The sequence below is a fragment of the Haliaeetus albicilla genome, chromosome 2 (genome assembly GCF_947461875.1).
Source record: "Haliaeetus albicilla chromosome 2, bHalAlb1.1, whole genome shotgun sequence".
NCBI classification, from domain to species: domain Eukaryota; kingdom Metazoa; phylum Chordata; class Aves; order Accipitriformes; family Accipitridae; genus Haliaeetus; species Haliaeetus albicilla.
The window spans coordinates 2224684-2241688 of NC_091484.1; the positions used below are offsets into that span (position 1 = coordinate 2224684).

Sequence of the window (17005 nt, forward strand, 5' to 3'; positions counted from 1 at the left end):
CCAGGATGCTTAGCGCCGCGGACGTCCAGGAGGAGCAGAGTGCGCAAGCGCAGTGGTGGGGGGCGGGCTCGCTGCTGAGTGGCGTAAGGCGTCGGCTAAAGAAGCCGGAAGTGGGGGTGCTGGGGGAGCCGGAAGTTGGTGGGGTGTCATGGCGGCGGTACAGTAGGGGAAGGGGGAGCCGAGGGGTGAGTGGGGAGGCCGAGTCAGGGTCAGGTTGGGGAGTTGCTGTCAGCCGCGTGGCGGAGAGGTCGCGCCGCGATCGCCTGGGCTGCCGGCGGAGCGGTGCCGTGTGTGGGCCCGGTGGGCTCGAGCGGGCGCCGTGGCGGGGGAGGGCAGGGACCGGCCTCTCCTCGGACTCTCTCATCGCCTTTCGCCGCCTGTTTGCTGCGGGAGCACTGGCCTGGTTACTTCCGAGGGAAGAAGCGGGACGGCGGGGTAGATGGTAGCTTCTGCGGACAAGAGCTTGTTATCCAAAAAGTTGCTCATCTTAAGTAAACTCTTCGAATATGTTCTGAGTTCCTGGAAAGGACGCTGTTAAACACATCTTTATTTTGCTGATAATGGATGAAGAGAGTCTGGAAGCAGCCATTCAGACCTATAATGCCCAGCTGCAGCAAGTGGAGCTGGCTTTAGGGGCAGGCCTGGACCCATCGCAGCAGTCGGACTTGATTCAGTTGCAGGAAGATTTAAAGCAGCTGATAGAGCTGACTGAATCCAGCCTGGTGTCAGTGAAAAAGAGCAAACTTCTGGCTACTTTAGATACAAATGCCTCCTCCTCCTCCCCAGTAGGTCTTCCGGAGCAGGACACCAACCCAGACAGTTCTGCCCAAGATGAGGAGTATGCTGCTTTTAAGGAAGCCATTGCTGAGCTCGGAACTGATGAGAAGCCTTCAGCTAATGACGATGGGGTATCATCAAAGAGAAATGAAGAAACTGATGACAGAAGTGAATCAAAGTACAGTGAAGAGGAGGAGGAGTCTGACAGAGAAGAGGAGGAGGAATTGAGTGGGATGAAGGTTAAAGCCCCCTACTACAGTTCTTGGGGCACCCTGGAGTACCATAATGCCATGATTGTGGGGACAGAGGACTTAGAAGACGGCAGTGCAGGAGTCAGAGTGCTCTACCTCTATCCAACTCACAAGTCTCTGAAGCCGTGCCCGTTCTTCTTGGATGACAAATGCAGATTTAAAGAGAACTGTCGGTAAAAAAGAAAAAGGGGTGGGAGGGGGCTTTTGTCCTTCCTGTCGCTAACAGCCTTGTCGTTCAAAGGGATAAACCTCCTCTGGAAGTACCATGTTTGGCTTTTTTACCCAATGAAATTTTGCCTTTTTGTTTATGTTTTTAAAATGTGTTATGGCAAGCACTGGCATCGGTTTGACTGTTTTCTTTAGGTAATGCAGAGATGAAGTGGAAAATCTCATGGGAAGGCTGGAGAGATTTTACATAATCAGTCAACTGGCTAAATTAATAACCGATTAAGTATTGTAAAATAAAACACCAAAGCTTGTCTGTCGATAGTGCATACATTCCAGTTGCACGGAGAGGTTGTAGAGTCTCTGTCTTTGGAGGTCTTCAGAACTTAACTAGATAAAGTCTTGAGCAACCTGATCAGTCTTTGAAGTTGGTTGTGCTTTGAGCAGGAGGTTGGACTAGAGGCCTGTGTGTCTGAGTGATCCTGTTTATCTCAAAGGACCCGTGAACTTTGTTACTGCATGTGTCACTAGCAAGGAGAGCTTAATTCTCTGGGGTGGGATGCATTCTTTGTTATGTGACATAAATAATATGTTTAAGATGAAAAATGAGTATCTTATGTAATTGAAATAATGCATGATAGAACTTCCATAATTACTGGTAAAGATTCATCACCACTGACGACTCATTTGCATTTCCTTTAAGGAGAGAAGGAGTTTTTATTTAAAGCCTGCTCAAATGAGGTAGAGATAATTCCTCTTCCGCCTTCCCTGGCAGGTTTTCGCACGGTCAGGTGGTCTCTGTGGAAGAGCTTCAGCCATTTCAGGAGCCCAATCTGAGCACGCTGGAGGTGGGCTCAGCCTGCCTGGCGAAACACAGCGATGGAATATGGTACACTGCAAAAATAACTGGTGAGTCGTGTTTCAGTGCACTGCCAGGATTCTGTGTGGAAGATGAAGGCTAATGCTTAAGTGAATGTAAAACTTGACTATTTTGGTTGATGATAGAAAAACATTAACTATGTAGCTGCAGCCCTAAACTGAAAATCTCGACATAGCTGAGAAAACGGTCTGAATTTTGTCAGGATTGGGAAGGGAATAGGCTAGGAAACAGGAGGGCGTTATACAAAAAGAAGACATAAAGAGCAGGAATGTGGAAAGGAAATGACTACGTGGTCATTAACCACACCAAAAGGGAAGAGGCAGGTATTGCAGGAATTGGCATGCGTATTAGGTTAGAATTGCAATAATCTGCTCTTGTTTAAACAAAAGCTGGGGGAGCTGCCCCTGCCCATCAGCTGATACAGGCTTCCCTATGTCCTGCGATGGGTGAGGGTTTAGTCTCTCTTTCCATCTTTCTTTGACAATTATTAGGTCAGAGGAGAGTAAGTCTAACTTCTCTTTAATTCCATTTCTCAGCAGCCCATCTTTCTTCATTCTTAGAAATAAACATTTAAGTATTCAACATAGGCATTGTGGAAATAGCTTTCATTGCAGTGGGTGCTTCTCCCTCCCAGACAGAAAACTAAAGCACAAAGAAGAAACAGAATTTTTTAAAACACGTGTTCCTTGGGCCTTCCCCGTCTCCCATGTCGTTCCGCTGGAGCTAACTCTGTTTTAGAAAGCCCTCTGCCAGTTGCATATTGGAGACTTACTTGAACTCTTGTTCCTTGCTTTTCCTTCTGTAGACATTGACAGTGGTTACTACACTGTGAAGTTTGATTCCCTGCTGCTCAAGGAAGCTGTTGTGGAAGGAGATAGTGTTATTCCCCCACTGCGAATTGAAGATGGTGCTGAATCTGCCGAGTCTGATGAAGACAGTGTTGATGATTCTGGTTATGCTAAAGGTGAGAAAGTGGGGATGGTGTGAGCAAAAGCGGTCTAGGTCTGCCTTTCTCTGGGACCTACTGAGTTACTCTCCTGGAGCTTTCATTCTAAGTGTCTCACCTCTGATGAAAGAGTAGCTAATCTCTTTATATGTTGCTGAAAGATAGAAAACAGAAAGATAGTAATTAGCTATTATGTTACAATTGCAAACTAAAATCTTTGGTTTATGCAAATTACTGGGCTAATGAAGGTTGGAGGTTTCCATGGGAACTTCCAACATGTGAAAGAACAGGGTGTGATATTTTAGAGCCGAGTTCCAAGCTCTGAGTTGGTTTCTTATGTGGCTGGCTGAGTTGAGCTAATAAGTGAATCAGGAGACTTCCTCATCTCGGGGAACAACATGTAGCTCCATGACACAAGAGTATGAGACCCCAGTAATTGTGTGTGTTTGGTCCTTCCAGTGCCTTGATGAGGTCGCAGGAACAGCCATGCCCTGTTTTACTATTGAGAGCTGGCACAGAGAGAGCCCAAGTGACTTCGCTGAGATTACATGGACAGTGCTGTCCCTGTGCTGGTGCCACAGTTACGTCACAGGGACAAAGTTGTGGTCCTAGAGCTCTTTAGTTTAGCCTAATAGAGATTATTGGATCCTAATAACACAAAATTAGCATTGTGGCCTAGGGGAGCCTCATACCAGAGACATGAGCTGGAGGCACAGGGTAAGTATTACATGCCACTGTGCCAAATTTTACTTTGATGGTGTATGTCAGTCTGTATGACCATCCCAGAAGGAAGGAAAGGAAGCACTTCTGGATGATTCTGCCTGGAGCTATGAGATGGTATGTGCATTAAATCAAGTGAGATCTCTCATTCAGGTAACTCACTGTGCAGCCTTCGTAAAAGGTGACTGCTTGGTAGGAACCAAGTAAGGCTGGAGGAACTGCTGAATGATTCTAGGGTGAGGGAAGTATATTGCACTGCTTTGTGAAGGCTTTTCATGCTGTGTGGATGCCCCAGATGAAGGTTTGCGTAGCAGCTTTGTTTCTGTGTTTCACTGATTCTTCTCTTCTGTGCCACAGTGATAGACTCAGGAGTTCCAGAGAATGGGGAATGGACTCCTGCGTGCAGTTCCTCTTTTGGTGGCTGGGAAGCCCATACTCGTGGTATTGGCTCCAAACTGCTTGTTCAGATGGGATACGAGTTTGGAAAAGGTAAGAGGAGAAGGTGGTCCTGGTGCTGTGAGAGCCCGACTGCCTTGATGGATCTTAAAGCTAGTGAAGAAAAACAAGATTTTGGATTAAGCTAAAACTTTTCTCTGCTGAAGGCCCTGTTAGATAAGGTTCAAGCTATGTGATGAATCACAGCTGTGTTCGAAGGCAAGAAGGGATAACTTACTTAATCGAAATACAGGCATATGTGTGCACCAGCCCCTGTGTGGTAATAGCAAAAATTGGAGGCATTTGGAACCATGGTCAAGTTCCTGATTAAAGCCGTGAGAACTGTTGTATGAGATGTTCAAAGGCTTTAGGTACAAGGGAACTGATCTATGAAGCTTCTGATGTCTGTGTTAAAGCATCTCCTGGTTCTAGACGCAGACTTCAAAGCCTGCTGAACTAGCTTCTCACTACACAAATTGTATTGAGCCTTGGGGGCTTTAGGAGGGCAGTCTGCTACTTACATTTGTCTCTAGTTCTCCCAGAGGAACCAAACCAGTTTTAAGAAGAACCTGGCTTGAGAAGCTGAGAATGTGAGGCTGAACCTAGTTTCACAGAAACCGGCCTGATGGGTGGCCTCGGCCTTTTTGTCATATATCTTGTGCTGCAGAAGGCTCCTGTCGTAGCATCTGCATCCACCATGCTGCGGCCTTTGCTGCTCCCCTTGACTTGGATGGTAGTTACAGCTTTTTGTACCTCAAAGGCCTGTTTACTTGTTCTAAGCTTGCAGTTGTCAGCATGAGCTTGTGGTGGGAGGTGACTTGAGAGGGGATGTCTTCGCTCGCAGTAATCGCTTGGTGTCTCTCCTCAGGGTTAGGGAAGAATTCTGAGGGCCGAGTGGAGCCGGTGCAGGCTGTGGTACTTCCTAGAGGGAAGTCCCTTGACCAGTGTGCTGAGGTGCTTCAGAAGAAGAAACAGGGGAAGCTAGACCCAGGCAAATCAAGGAAATGCCGAGCAAAGGGAAACAGCTCTGGACAGTCCCCTGCGGGCAGCCGTAAGCCTCCCCGCAACGTGTTTGACTTTTTGAATGAGAAATTGCGAGGGAAGAGCACTGGGGAGAAGGCTGGAGGGATGGCACTGCCAGAGAGGAACAGCAAAGAGATCTACCATGCTAGCAAGAGCACCAAGAAGGCCCTGAGTGTCCGCCTCTTCCAGACAATGGAGAAGATTGAACAAACGCAGCGGGATATCAGAGGAATCCAGCAGGCCCTGGCACGCAACATTGGACGGTAGGAAAACATTCTCTTTGGGACTGCAGGATGAACTGAGAATTCGTGGCACTTCTGGGAAGGGGTGGGCTTGAAATGAGGTGTAGGAGGAACAAGTGAAACATACCTGGATAAGACCTAAGGGAAAGAGGAGGAGAGAGACCTTAGTGTGTGCTTCAGAGCAGCTTGGACACTGGCAGATGTGTCTGGGGTCCTTTGGCTGGAATTCAGCTATGACAAAGAGAGGAGCTCTCTGAGGAAAGGTACTGGAGTTCTTTCCTTCTCATGCCCATCTCTGCAGTGTTGTTGTTGAGCATCACAGGAGGACATTTTCTAGCCCCGATTGTGCTGAGCATCAGGTTCTTCCTGGCTTTCAGCAGGTCACTTGCACTAATCCCGCAGGAAAGGGCAAACCCTCCTGGGATGATGACATGCCTTTGATCTTATCATGCAGGATGACATTGCCATAATGCTTTTTGCTTTCAGGCACAGCATTGCTACAGCTCAGCTGGAGGAGAAGCTGGCTAATGCGCACAAACAGCTGGGGCAGCTGCAGGCCCAGGAAGCCAGTCTGCAGCGGGAGCAGAAGAAAGCAGACACACATAAGAAAATGACTGAGTTCTAGTGTCTGAGAAAGGCGTTTGACTGCAGTGATTGTCCTTCTAGCCAGCCCCGGTGCTTGTGGCCTCAGAGCCTGGGTGAGCTATCCTGCTCCTCTGGGCTTCAGGCTGCCCAGCCTGAAAACTGGGCTGAAAAGCAGCAGTTTCTAAAACTAGATGCTTCTGAGCTCTGCTGGGAGGGGGAGGAGTACACATCCGTCCAGCCCTGCAAGCCTTCAGTAAGCCTGAGCCTTGTACAAGGACTAGCTACAAGAAATACGATTCTCTGCTCTCTTGCACACTTCTTTCCTCTGTTATCACTACGGTAGCACCTCCATCCAGAGTCTGTAGCTACTCGGGGGGTAACATTGCTGGCTACGAACCAGCTGAGGAGGGGCTTTGAAAGCCCCACATCCTGCCATCAACTGTGGCTTGTGTTTGCAGCCAACCGACAAACACAAGTGGAGGCAGGGTCCCGAGCACATTCCGGCAAAGCAGTAGAGGCTTGTGCTGGGTGAAAAACAGCAAAGGCAAATTGCTTCAACTGCTCTCTACCTTCTGGTGTTTGCTATGGGATTTATCTGAGAACTGAGGTTTTTTGGGAGCAGTTCCTTGTAGCCCTAGTGTAATGAATAGACAGAAAACTGGCAGCTTGGAGGTGGGTACTAGCGGCCTCAAGCGTCATATTTCATCACTTTGACTGTAAGAGTATCCCTAGGACGTGCTATAGCCTAACTCATTGACTTGGCATGGAAAGCTGCGTGGTTCCACAAGTAGAGTGCCAAAGCTGGGGGAATAAGACAGCAGAGTAATGGATTCTCAAACCTCCTAGCTAGGAACAACTCCGCAGGGAACCCTGTGATTTTTTGCCATCGTTACTTGAGTTTTTCTGTCCTAGGTAGCTCGCTGAACACATGTCCTTTTACTAAAAAACCTCAGGACCCAGATCCAGGTTGGACTGGGCCCTGGATGAGCACAAAGATCAGGAGGTCTGTATGTGCCCAGCGTGCAGCCCTGTCTGTTGGAGAGCTTCAGGCTATGCTGCGAGCAGGCCAAGCAAACGAAGTGCCCTTCCCTGCAGCGTGGAGAGTCTTTGTACAGGAAGGTTGTCTTCTCCCCTAGGTTATATTCTGTGTTGGCAGCAGCCAGTCCTTGCCCGAGAGGAGATGGTGGTTTCACCAGATTCTGTTTCTGGTGGAACTTGTGCGTTGTAACTGCTTTTTAAAAAAAAAATTGTTTGCAATTTCATGCCAGTATCTTAAGGGCACGGTTTTTTCTTAATTTAAGAAATTGATTTCCTTTTATTCTGTGAGTCATTTTTCTAATGAAAAGTTTGGCTCCTTTAGTACCACCTTTTTTTATCTGTTCCTAAGAAACTTATAAAGCTGTCAGCCTGGTCAGGGCTGCACCTACTTGTAGGGTCAGGCTGCCAAACTAACCAGAAGATCTAAGGCTGAAGGAGATACGATCAGAGTTGTTCAAGTCATGTGGGATTTAGCATTGCTGCAGACACACCTCAGAAAACACAGAGCAACAGCAAAAGTAAACAAGATGGACGTCTTCAGGAAACCTGTTAGAGTGACTCTCTTCTCTTGGAAAGCACTTGGATCCTGCTGTGATGGGCACCGTGTAGATGTGAAAGGTGGCATGGGCTGCCTTGAGCACTTAGCATCCATCAGTTTCTAACTAAATTGGCCATACTATCTTCATTGTTCTGAATTTGTGTTCTCCATGCACTGGGCTTAACTCGAGGGTTTAACAATGGTTGCTCAGTGCCCTTCCCTCACAAATGACTGTTTGTTCCCCACACTGAAATGTTGAGTGGTGACAAGGATTAATGTGCCCAGCTTAGCATGGGTGCTCGCTGAAGTGGCCCATGACTGGTGAGCCAAGCTGGGCAGAGAAACTTCTTGGGTTTGTTTTGTGCTCTGACACTATATAACATCATTGTCTCCTCTTTAAGAATTGGGTATATTAGCCCTGTGTCTCAGCTAAGGTGTATTTTGACCCTTGCTTGGGATTTCCACAGCCTTACTTGTCAGACTCCTATTCAAATGGCCGCTCCCTCCCACCCAAGACAGTTCACGTCCCTGGTGAATAAAGTTGTTTTTTATTTTTTTTTTTCCTCTCTGTCCTTGTAAGGCGTTGTTCATTTGCAAGGTAATGATGATCTGTGGCGACCCATTCTTTCCTTATATTCCCCTGCGGATAGAGAGCTGGCACTAAAACTAGCTCGGTGGGAAGTGGAGCGCGGCAGAGGGTGCTCTTATGTGCCGGGTGCCTGCAGAGCCCGTCTGCAGCGCTGCTCGCAGCCAAGGCGGGGAGAAACCCAGCCTACCATTGGGTGAAGCAACCACCTCTGCGGGCCAGGAAGCGAGCTGTGGTGTGTGCTGCATGGTATCTGCTCAGAGCTGTCTGCTCTAGCAGGAGATAAAGAGGAGTGGGAGAGCTCAGATCGAGATGTTTGAAATGTTCGGAAACCCCTAACGAGGAGTAACTCTGTGGGATAAAAGAAATGAAATTCTCCAGGTTGGCTGGCAAGGAAGAGAGCATGATCGGATTCCCACTCTTCACACTCGCCGGCTTTTGAGTTTCTGCTAAGTAAGTGGTGTTTGCTTTCTTGCCTGGCAAACTCGGGTATCCACAGCTACACCAGGGGTTGAAAAATACTTTAAAAAACCCTGATCTATATAGAAATTCCAATGTTGTCGGAGACGCCGTTGCGGCTAGCTAGACTGGACAGGCAGGATTCCTACTTGTAACGCTGCAGTGGGGAAGTATCAGCTGGGTTAAACTTTCAGTCGGCTGCGAGGAGGGCTGCGAGCTTTGTGCTGCTTAATGCTTTGTGCTTTGCGAGCATCTGGGCTTACAAAGGAAGAAAAGGTGCTTGAGCTTGGCAACACTGCTGGGGTTCCGTGGCTTGAATCTAGAGGTTGAGTGGGAACCGATTACTTTCTTGGGGAATTAATTGTTGAGTTCAGAGGTGTGTGGCATTCTTTTTTTTTTTTTTTTTCAACAGAAAAATTTCCAGTTGTCTTGTGGGGAGGGGGACTAGAGTTGTTGCTTGCATGTGGAACAGCTCTTGGGGAACAGCTGAGCTCCTGGCTGCAGGTGAGAAGGCTTGAGAGAGTGTGATCGTTGAAACGCTGTCCTCTGTAAACCTGAAATTATGTAAAACTCCTGAATGTGTGGCAAGAAAACCACTGTGGTAGGCAGGTGATTCTCGAGAAAACATGTTTCTCCTTAATATGCCCATCCTGTATTTTGGAATCTGGCTTCCTATAACTGCAGAACCAAGGTCTCTGCTGGTGTCCTTCTGTGGCTCAGCTCTGCAGAAAATCTCTCTAGCAGGTTCTCGGCTTCTGCTTGAAAGTGCATTTCTCTGCCCAAGTGAGGACGTTTCCAGCAGTCACGGAAGGGCAGGAAGAGAGAAAAATGCTGAAATGATGTCAGCCTCGACCAAAGCCACACGGTGTGAGCAGGCGGGTCACTTACCTTAAGGCGTAAGACTATATTTTCACAAAAGCCACTCTGGCATATGAGTAATGATCAGAACTGTAATTAGAAGCATGCGTCCAAGTTTTGTGACATTTGGGTCTGGCGTGTAGAAATATAGTTGGCCCTTTCTAAATGAAACGCCTCCACAGGAGTTTGACCGTGAAATCTCTCCCCCCTGCTGCAGAAATGCGAGTGAAGTGGGTGAGATCTCATCCCTGCTCCATGTTTGAAATAGTCTTAAGATGTACTAATTGCGTCCCATGGTCTAGGGCAGATTCAACGTTGTTGACTAATTGTTACGGGGCTTTCACTCTTCATAATTGAAAAGAAAAAAAAAAAGACCTACTTCTGCTTCTTGGGACTTTTTTTCAGTGCAACTCCCCAGGGTACCCGAGCTGTGTTTGCTGCAGCCATGTTCGCAATCACTGATGGAAATCAGCTTGTAATGTTCGCCCTGGTTTCTTGCAAATACGCTTTTAGTAGTTTCATAGACTTTCTTCTCGTCACCCTGTACCAAACACTGTGTGCGGTTTTATCTGGGTAGATGAATCAGAGGCCAAGCAAAATCAGCAGCAGCAGCAGCACTTAATTTTACAGTAAATTTAATCTTGTTTTCATGAAGCCCAGCTGAGAAACTTGTGCCTTTTGTAGGAGTCACAAGTAAAAAACCAACTGCATTTATCGTGCCTGTGCTCAGGTATCACAAAAGGGAGTTATTCCCTCCTCGGTGGGCCGTGGGTGCGCGTCGCACATATGCAACGGCTGTGACTGCTCTCATGTTCAAAGCCATCTTGGCTTGTGGAGCCAGCGTGTTATGAAATGCTGTCTGCTGAGTCTCCTGCCCCGGAGAATAGCCCCAGGACTGGGAGATCAATAACTTTATTGGCAGGGAATTCAGGTGTACATTGCGGAAGGTCCGTTTGAGACTTTCTGCCTTGCAAACCTGCTTAGTCCTACCTGAGCGGCTTCGGTCAGGCCCTGGGTTTTCCTCTCAAATTTGTAATTTTGGGAGAACCAACGTGTTGTCCCAAGAAGTGGTTTCTTCCAGTGACTGCTGAGCGTGCACTGGGCATTTTTATAGGTCAGAAATCCAGGAGCAACCACTGACCTCCTGCACAACAGAAAGTAGGTCAGAAGAATTTCTCTGTGTTAATTTTGACTTAGGAAGCCTCTGCCTTCCTTCTTCAATCTTAAAAACTCAGGGATGGAAAATCCACCTGCTGTGGGATAAGTTGCCCTGTGTGTGCCTGTCTCAGCGTGGTAAAAGCTCGCACTTTGATTCCGACATAACACCATCTCACAGCCGTCGTACCTCGTTATAATTTTGTCTGCTAAACCTCAGAGCCTGCTCAGTTCTACCCTGAACGAAGTTGCTTCTGCAGCCTGCGATCCTGTCGCTCTAATGAGCTAAACAAGTTCAGCAAGGACTGTCTAAAGCGACTGCCCATGTTGCAGGTAATCCGTCTAATTAATGTATGCTCAGACAGAAAAGTAGTGTTGTCTAATTAAAATATCGTTGGAGAGGGAACAGCCTTCCCTTCCCAGCTCTGATCTAAGCCAGTCTGTCCAGCCCGGTTAGTCCCTAAAACCTCCGTGTCTCACTTTCTGCGTTGAAGTAATTGCTCTCCAGGGGTTAAGGCTTCAGTCAGGGAACTTTCCAAAGGCGTGGGAAGTTCTCAGATAAAAAGGTGCTACAAGTAGGCAGAGACTTGCCGGTTATTGGGGTAACGACGCAGCGGAGATGCTGCGGTGTGACACAGGGCGTAGGGCAGAGGGGAGCGAGATCGGTCCCTCGATGGGCACAGACCTCCCCGCTCGCCGTGGGGCTGGGGCTGCTGTAGCACCCGAGATCTGTGCGAAGCAGGGCGGTTTCTCATCGGCGCTCGTCTGATCTTTGTCTCCGGATTAAGATATGTAAGAGGGTGAGTAAGAGGCGCTCGGCGTGTCCCATGGGATCTCTGTGTCCCCAGCTGCGTCGGTGGAAGCTGTCCTGCTCGGCTGTGCCAGCCCTGTCCCGCCTGGGGACTCTGCTGCCAGCCAAATCTGGATCAGTGACTGCCTTCTTCGAGCCATGCCTTACTCCGGTGCTGGGAACTGCCTCGGTCTCCCTTCGGACCAGGCATTTTCCGGATGCGGGCATGCGCTTCTCTAGTAGCACACCAGCCTTTTTGGGGAGCAGGGCGTGCACAGAGCTGGGCTTGGGCAGAGCTGGGAGCAGCAGCCGCCGTCTCGACATCGGCGCAGGTGAAGCGGTGTCGGCTTCTGCTTTGGGCTTCGCAGCACGCTGACGGCCGAGCGGGGACGGGGACGATGGGATGAGGCGTCACCGAGAGCCCCCCTGGGAAAGGCGTGGGATCCTGATGGGCTGGGGAGCATCCGCAATTTGTGTCGGGCTCCCCGGCACCTTCATGCCTCTGCACTACTTGCTCTGGCCTTGCCGCCGCCGTAGTTTGCAGGGGAGGACCGTTTTTCCTTGAATAAGGCGCGGGGAAGAGCGCTGGGTTTGGGCAAGGCACGGCTTTTTCTTTAGGCAGAGGAAAGCGGTCAAAAGGTCAGGCATTTTCTGCTCTCGTGTCACAGCACAGAGCGGCTACAAAACCGGGGTTGTGGTGGGGGGGGTCCGTGTATGCCGCGCTGCCTGTGCCGAATTGCCGACGTGGCCGGGACGGTGCTTGGTTGTGATCCCGCAGCTCCTGGCTCAAGCGCGGATCGTGCTGGGATGCTGCAGGGAGCGACTCGGGTTCCTGTGAGAGCAGAAATATCGCTGTGGGGTTTGCAAGGCTGGGCTGGGCTCGGCCGGCCGGGAGCTCGCCATGCATGGTGCTGCAAATGGGGAGATGCCGGTGGTGCCGGCAGCACCATCGCTCCCACCCAGGATTTTCTCCCCCGTAACTCTGCAGGTCGCATGGCACGGGTGGATGGGGCCAAATCCTACGGGGCTTGGAGGGGGAGAGGGCGAGACCCGCTGTGGAAGGAGGGTGTCCCAGTGCATCCCGGCATGCCCAGGGTGCGAGGAGGGAGAGGCGGCTGTGAGGCTGAAGCTCACCCTGTTTCCGGGAAGCTGAGTCATTTGTTTCCCCGTCCTGTCTGGGCCACCCCACAACCCGGGGCTGTGTCCCAGTGTCCCCAGAAAGCACACTGGCACTTTTGGGATGTCTCCAGAGGGTTTTCAGGGCATCTCCTTTTCAACATCTCGGTGGCAACTTGGGAGCTTGAATCCTGTTGGGTTTGTTGGGTTTGGGTTTTTTTAAAAGGAACCAAAATCTGAAGTTATTCCCTGGGGGTGGCAAAGCATCTGCTGCTGGGCAGAGCATTGGAGGCAGAGCGGCAGCCCTGGGGAGGGCAGGAGCCGGCCAGAAAATTGGGCCCCCGGTGCACGTCCCCCTCCAGAGCACCTGGAGAGACCCCCTTCCCCGGGGGGGCTGCGCTGCAGAGGCCGTGGCAAGCCCTGGGGGGCCACGGAACACCATCTTGTGCCATGGTGAGCCCAGCAGCACCCGGCTGCACCCCGACTCGTGTTTTTTCTCCCCAGAGCTTGACCCCGCAGCGGTGTCAGAAGCGGGTCCCCCATGGCTGCAGCCGGCGGCGAGGGGCTGGCACGGACCCCGCTCCTGCCGGCCGGTGCTGTCCTGGCCCTGCTCGGTGTCCTGGTCTACCTGGGCGCCCTGTGCGCTGCCTGCAGACGGTACGTGCTGCCCGCCGCCCCTCTGCTTTGCCTCCTGGTGCTGGGAATGGGGCTGGGGACCCTTCGGTGGCATTTGGTGGCTGAACGTGGAGACCCCACGTGTGCCTGTCCTGAGCTGGGACCGCTGGGATCTGCTGCTCTGTTCACCCTGAACCCCCAGCTGCAGCCCCAGTACAATTCTGCCTGGTCTAATCCTGCACCCCTGTGCCTTGCTGCCCGCCCCCCGCCACCGCTGCACCCCCTGCACCCAAAAGTCTTGCAGGAGCAGCCTGGAGAGGGCTGAGCTGCAAGCGGAATGGGTGGGATGGGTGATGCCAGGGGTGATGCCAGCGGTGTCCGGCACGGCTCAGTGGGGTGCAGGATGCAATCGAGGCCTCCCCAGCCAGCACGGACCCTGCTGCAGGGCTGGCGAAGGAGCAGGGTTGTGGATTTGGGGGGGTGCTGCTGCTCCGGCGAGGGGCACGTGGCAATGCCCACCGTGGCCACGTCGGGGTCCTGGGGCACTGGCTCCTTGCCCCCGGCTTGGCCACTTGAATCGGGCTCAGCTCCACTTCTCCCCGCAGCAAGGGCAGGAAGAAGAAGGTCCCTCCAGATGGGGTGAAGCTGGTGGATGAGGTAAGGGCACACTGGGGGGGGCAGGATCCACCCCAGGGGAGCTCTGGGCACCCCAACTCCCAGCCAGGAGCCTGACGGCGTGCGTTCCCCCCATTGCAGTCCCTGCTCAGACAGACGCAGCTGCGGTCGCTCAGCAAATCTGACACGAAGCTGCACGAGCTGTACCGGGTGAAGGCCAGGGATGACAGTGAGTGGCCAATGGGCTGGTGACCCTTGATGGGTGCCCGTAGTCCCCGCACAGTCCACCAAGCGCATCGTGGCAATGCCACGGTGCCCGCGTGGTGCTGGCGCAGGGGTTGGTGCCGGCGCAGGGGTTGGTGCTCGCTGCATTCCTAGTGTCCCGTCCATCTCCTCTCTTCTCCCCGCAGCCCAGCGGCCAGCCAGCCTGGATTTCCCCTGCCCCACAGCCTCCACGGCCAGTGCCGACTCCCTGCACAGCCCCGGCATCAGCATCCTCCTGCACCGTGAGCTGCCCCAGATCCCCGTCCCCGACCCCCCAGTTGCCTCCCCGTCCCCCGACCAGACCTACTCCAACCTGCTCTTCACCCCGCTGCGGAAGCCGGTGCCGGACACGGTCTATGAGTGCCTGGCGGTGGGAGGGGAGGATGCCCTGGTGCCCTCCGTGCCCGCTGGCACCCAGTTGCCCCCTCCACGTGCCGGGCACGGGGCGGCCGATTACGCCTGTGTCCGCAAAGTGAAGAAGATGGTGCCCGGGGAGGTGCAGGATGGGGCCGTGGTGGGGCCTCCCAGAGCATTGCAGTGCTGGGACGGCGTGGGTGATGCTCCCCAGGCGAAGGTACGGCTCTGGGGGGGTGGCAGGGATGGGGCATGGGGCTGGTGTTGCACTGGCTGGATGGGGCAAGTGGGGGGCCATGTGATGCCCTGCTTCACTGTAATGCCCATGTTTGGAGCAGGGTGTAAATTAGGCTCCTGCATTTCCAGCGGAGCTTTTGGGGGGGGGCAGGATGAAGCCAAGACCAAGCAGATGATGCCCACGGTGCTGCTCTCTGTGCCTTGCAAAAGGCTCCCCGGGTTGTGCAAAAAGCAGGATCCCCCATGGTTAATCCGCTGCCAGGATCCTCCTAGGGGGTCTGGGAAGCCGGGGGGGCACGGGCGTGGGGATACCTTGCGGTGGGCAGGGATTGCCCCCGAACCCCCACCTTCCTTTCACAGCTGGAAGAGATGTACTCGACAGTGTGCAAAGCCACCAAGAAGAAAACCCAAGTCCCCGCATCGTCCCCGAGGGCCAAGAGGGAGGTGGGTGCTGGGTGGCCGCCCCCCCGCCGGGAGGAGGGTGCCCCAGCCGGGTGCTGGTCCTCAGCAGCCCAAGGCCCCCCCGACCCCTGCTACGAGTCCATCAGCGACAGAGCCTGGACTGCTCAGGGCCGCAGCCCCGAGCCGGACTACGAGGCTGTGGACGTTAACTGGAAGAAGGCGGCAAAACGGGACAAGCCGGGGAAGCCCTGTGCCCCCGAAAACCTGTACGAAAGCGTCGGTGACATTTGGGCGGCAGAATCCCGACGAGCATCCACCAGGACGGCGGCCAACGGGCTGGAGGTGTACATCACCAACCTATAGCATCCCCCCCCAGAGAGCGGCGTCTTCGCCACAGGGTGGTCCCACCCCAGTCGGATGCTGTCGCGGAGGGGGGATCCCCTACGACCAGCTTTCCACGGGGTTGAGCCTTGCGGGGATGGGTGCACACGAACCTGGTGCCCGCTGGGGCGGCTGCATTCTGTATATATGTTATGTTACTTTTCTTTAAGCCTCCTTGTCCTGGCTCAACCCACCCAGTGCCAGCAGGATGATGTTGGGATGCCCCGAGATGGGCAGTTTATGGGTGCTGGGTGCCACGTGGGAGCCCGGTGGGACAGGGCTGGTGCTGCCATCAAGGTGGGAACCAGGTTGGGACCGGTTGTGTTTTGGGGTGGGTGGTGGCAGGGCTGTGGGGCAGTCCCGGGGCCCTGGGCTGCAGGATCAGGCCCCTCACTAGCTGGGTTATGCCATGAGCGAGGGTCTCCATCTTCCTCCCTCTGCCCAGGGGAGAGCAGGGGCCTGTCCAGCTCCCGGGATGCACAGAGCAGCTTCGCTCCCATCACGGAATGTCCCCGGTTATGGGGACCAGGGGCCAGCCCCATGCCTTGGTGCAAGGCAGACCAAGGCGACCGCCCGTCCTCCGTCACCCACTCCCACCCTTCAGACGCGTGCAAGGGTGCCTCCACGAGCGGCTGTCTCCCAAACACCATTAAAAGGCTGAGAGGGGTTTATCCTTGTCAGGAGAAAACACTCTTAAGCTGGATCTAAAACCCTGGTGCTGGTGCTTGGTGCTGCTGCTGCAGCAACACGGCGGTGCCGGCGCTGGGAGAGTGGCTTTGGGTGCAGCGTAACTGTGAGCGGGCGCACCCGTGCTGCACGGGTGGTTTTGCACCTCCGAGATGGGGATGCGCAGCCGCTGCCAAGAGCTGCTGCAATGAGGTGGGCCATCCCGGAGCAGGGATTCACCGTGGCTGTGCCTAAAACCGCGGCTCGGGGGCTCTGCGTGGGGTCAGGGTCGGAGCTGGGGAGAGTTTGCTGCCCGCTCGCCTCTGTGTCACTCCCGCAGGTGCTGCAGCCTCAACGGGTGCCAAAAAAACGCTCAGGAGAGCTGGACGCGCACCAGGAACCCTCGGACCCTGGGGCTCAAACTTTCCTCCTCTCCTCCCCACGGGGAGTTTGGCGTCCCTACCCCAAGGGATGCCCGGTGTCCCCTGGGAGATGCGCCTGGGGGATGAACTCTGAAGGTGCTGGGACAAGGGTGCTGCACCGATGGTGGCCCTGGTTTGACTGCAGCCCCTCTGGATGTAGCACAGCCGCTTTGTGTGGTCCGGCCGGAGGCTGCCCAACTTCATGGCACACTGGCATGGTTTTTGCTGGAGCCGGCTGGGACCTGTGGCAGCAGAGCCGCCGTGCCGTGCGGCAGGCAGGAAGCCACGCGCCTTCCTTCGGCAGCTTTGCCCCTACATCACAGCGGGCAAAGAGATTAAAAACGAAAACAAGGCGCTCAGCAAAACCCGCTGCAGGCTGAAGACGTTAAAGCTGGGAGGCAGCTTCAGGCGCTCATGCCACTTCGTCAGCCCCACGCTCGATGCCAAACCACAGCCGCTTGAGATAGAGGAGTCAGCCCCGGCAG

General features: G+C 53.3%; 2 protein-coding genes across 3 annotated transcripts; both read left to right on the forward strand.

The window, feature by feature from the left end:
* Positions 1–138: 138 nt before the first annotated feature.
* ZGPAT (zinc finger CCCH-type and G-patch domain containing) lies at positions 139–8159 on the forward strand. The gene is made up of 6 exons (XM_009924007.2): positions 139–1201; positions 1969–2102; positions 2879–3037; positions 4097–4228; positions 5043–5460; positions 5926–8159. The coding sequence occupies exons 1-6, from the start codon at positions 561–563 to the stop codon at positions 6062–6064; spliced, it is 1623 nt and encodes a 540-aa protein (XP_009922309.2). The 5' UTR covers positions 139–560; the 3' UTR covers positions 6065–8159.
* A 138-nt stretch (positions 8160–8297) lies between these two features.
* On the forward strand, positions 8298–15625 carry LIME1 (Lck interacting transmembrane adaptor 1). Of its 2 annotated transcripts, none has more exons than XM_069802461.1 (6): positions 8298–11780; positions 13069–13221; positions 13785–13836; positions 13936–14023; positions 14205–14632; positions 15010–15625. In XM_069802461.1, the coding sequence occupies exons 2-6, from the start codon at positions 13106–13108 to the stop codon at positions 15412–15414; spliced, it is 1089 nt and encodes a 362-aa protein (XP_069658562.1). In that variant the 5' UTR covers positions 8298–11780; positions 13069–13105; the 3' UTR covers positions 15415–15625. The 2 variants fall into 2 exon arrangements, with proteins under 2 accessions (XP_069658562.1, XP_069658570.1); XM_069802469.1 differs by having other exon boundaries at positions 8298–8639.
* Positions 15626–17005: the final 1380 nt, after the last annotated feature.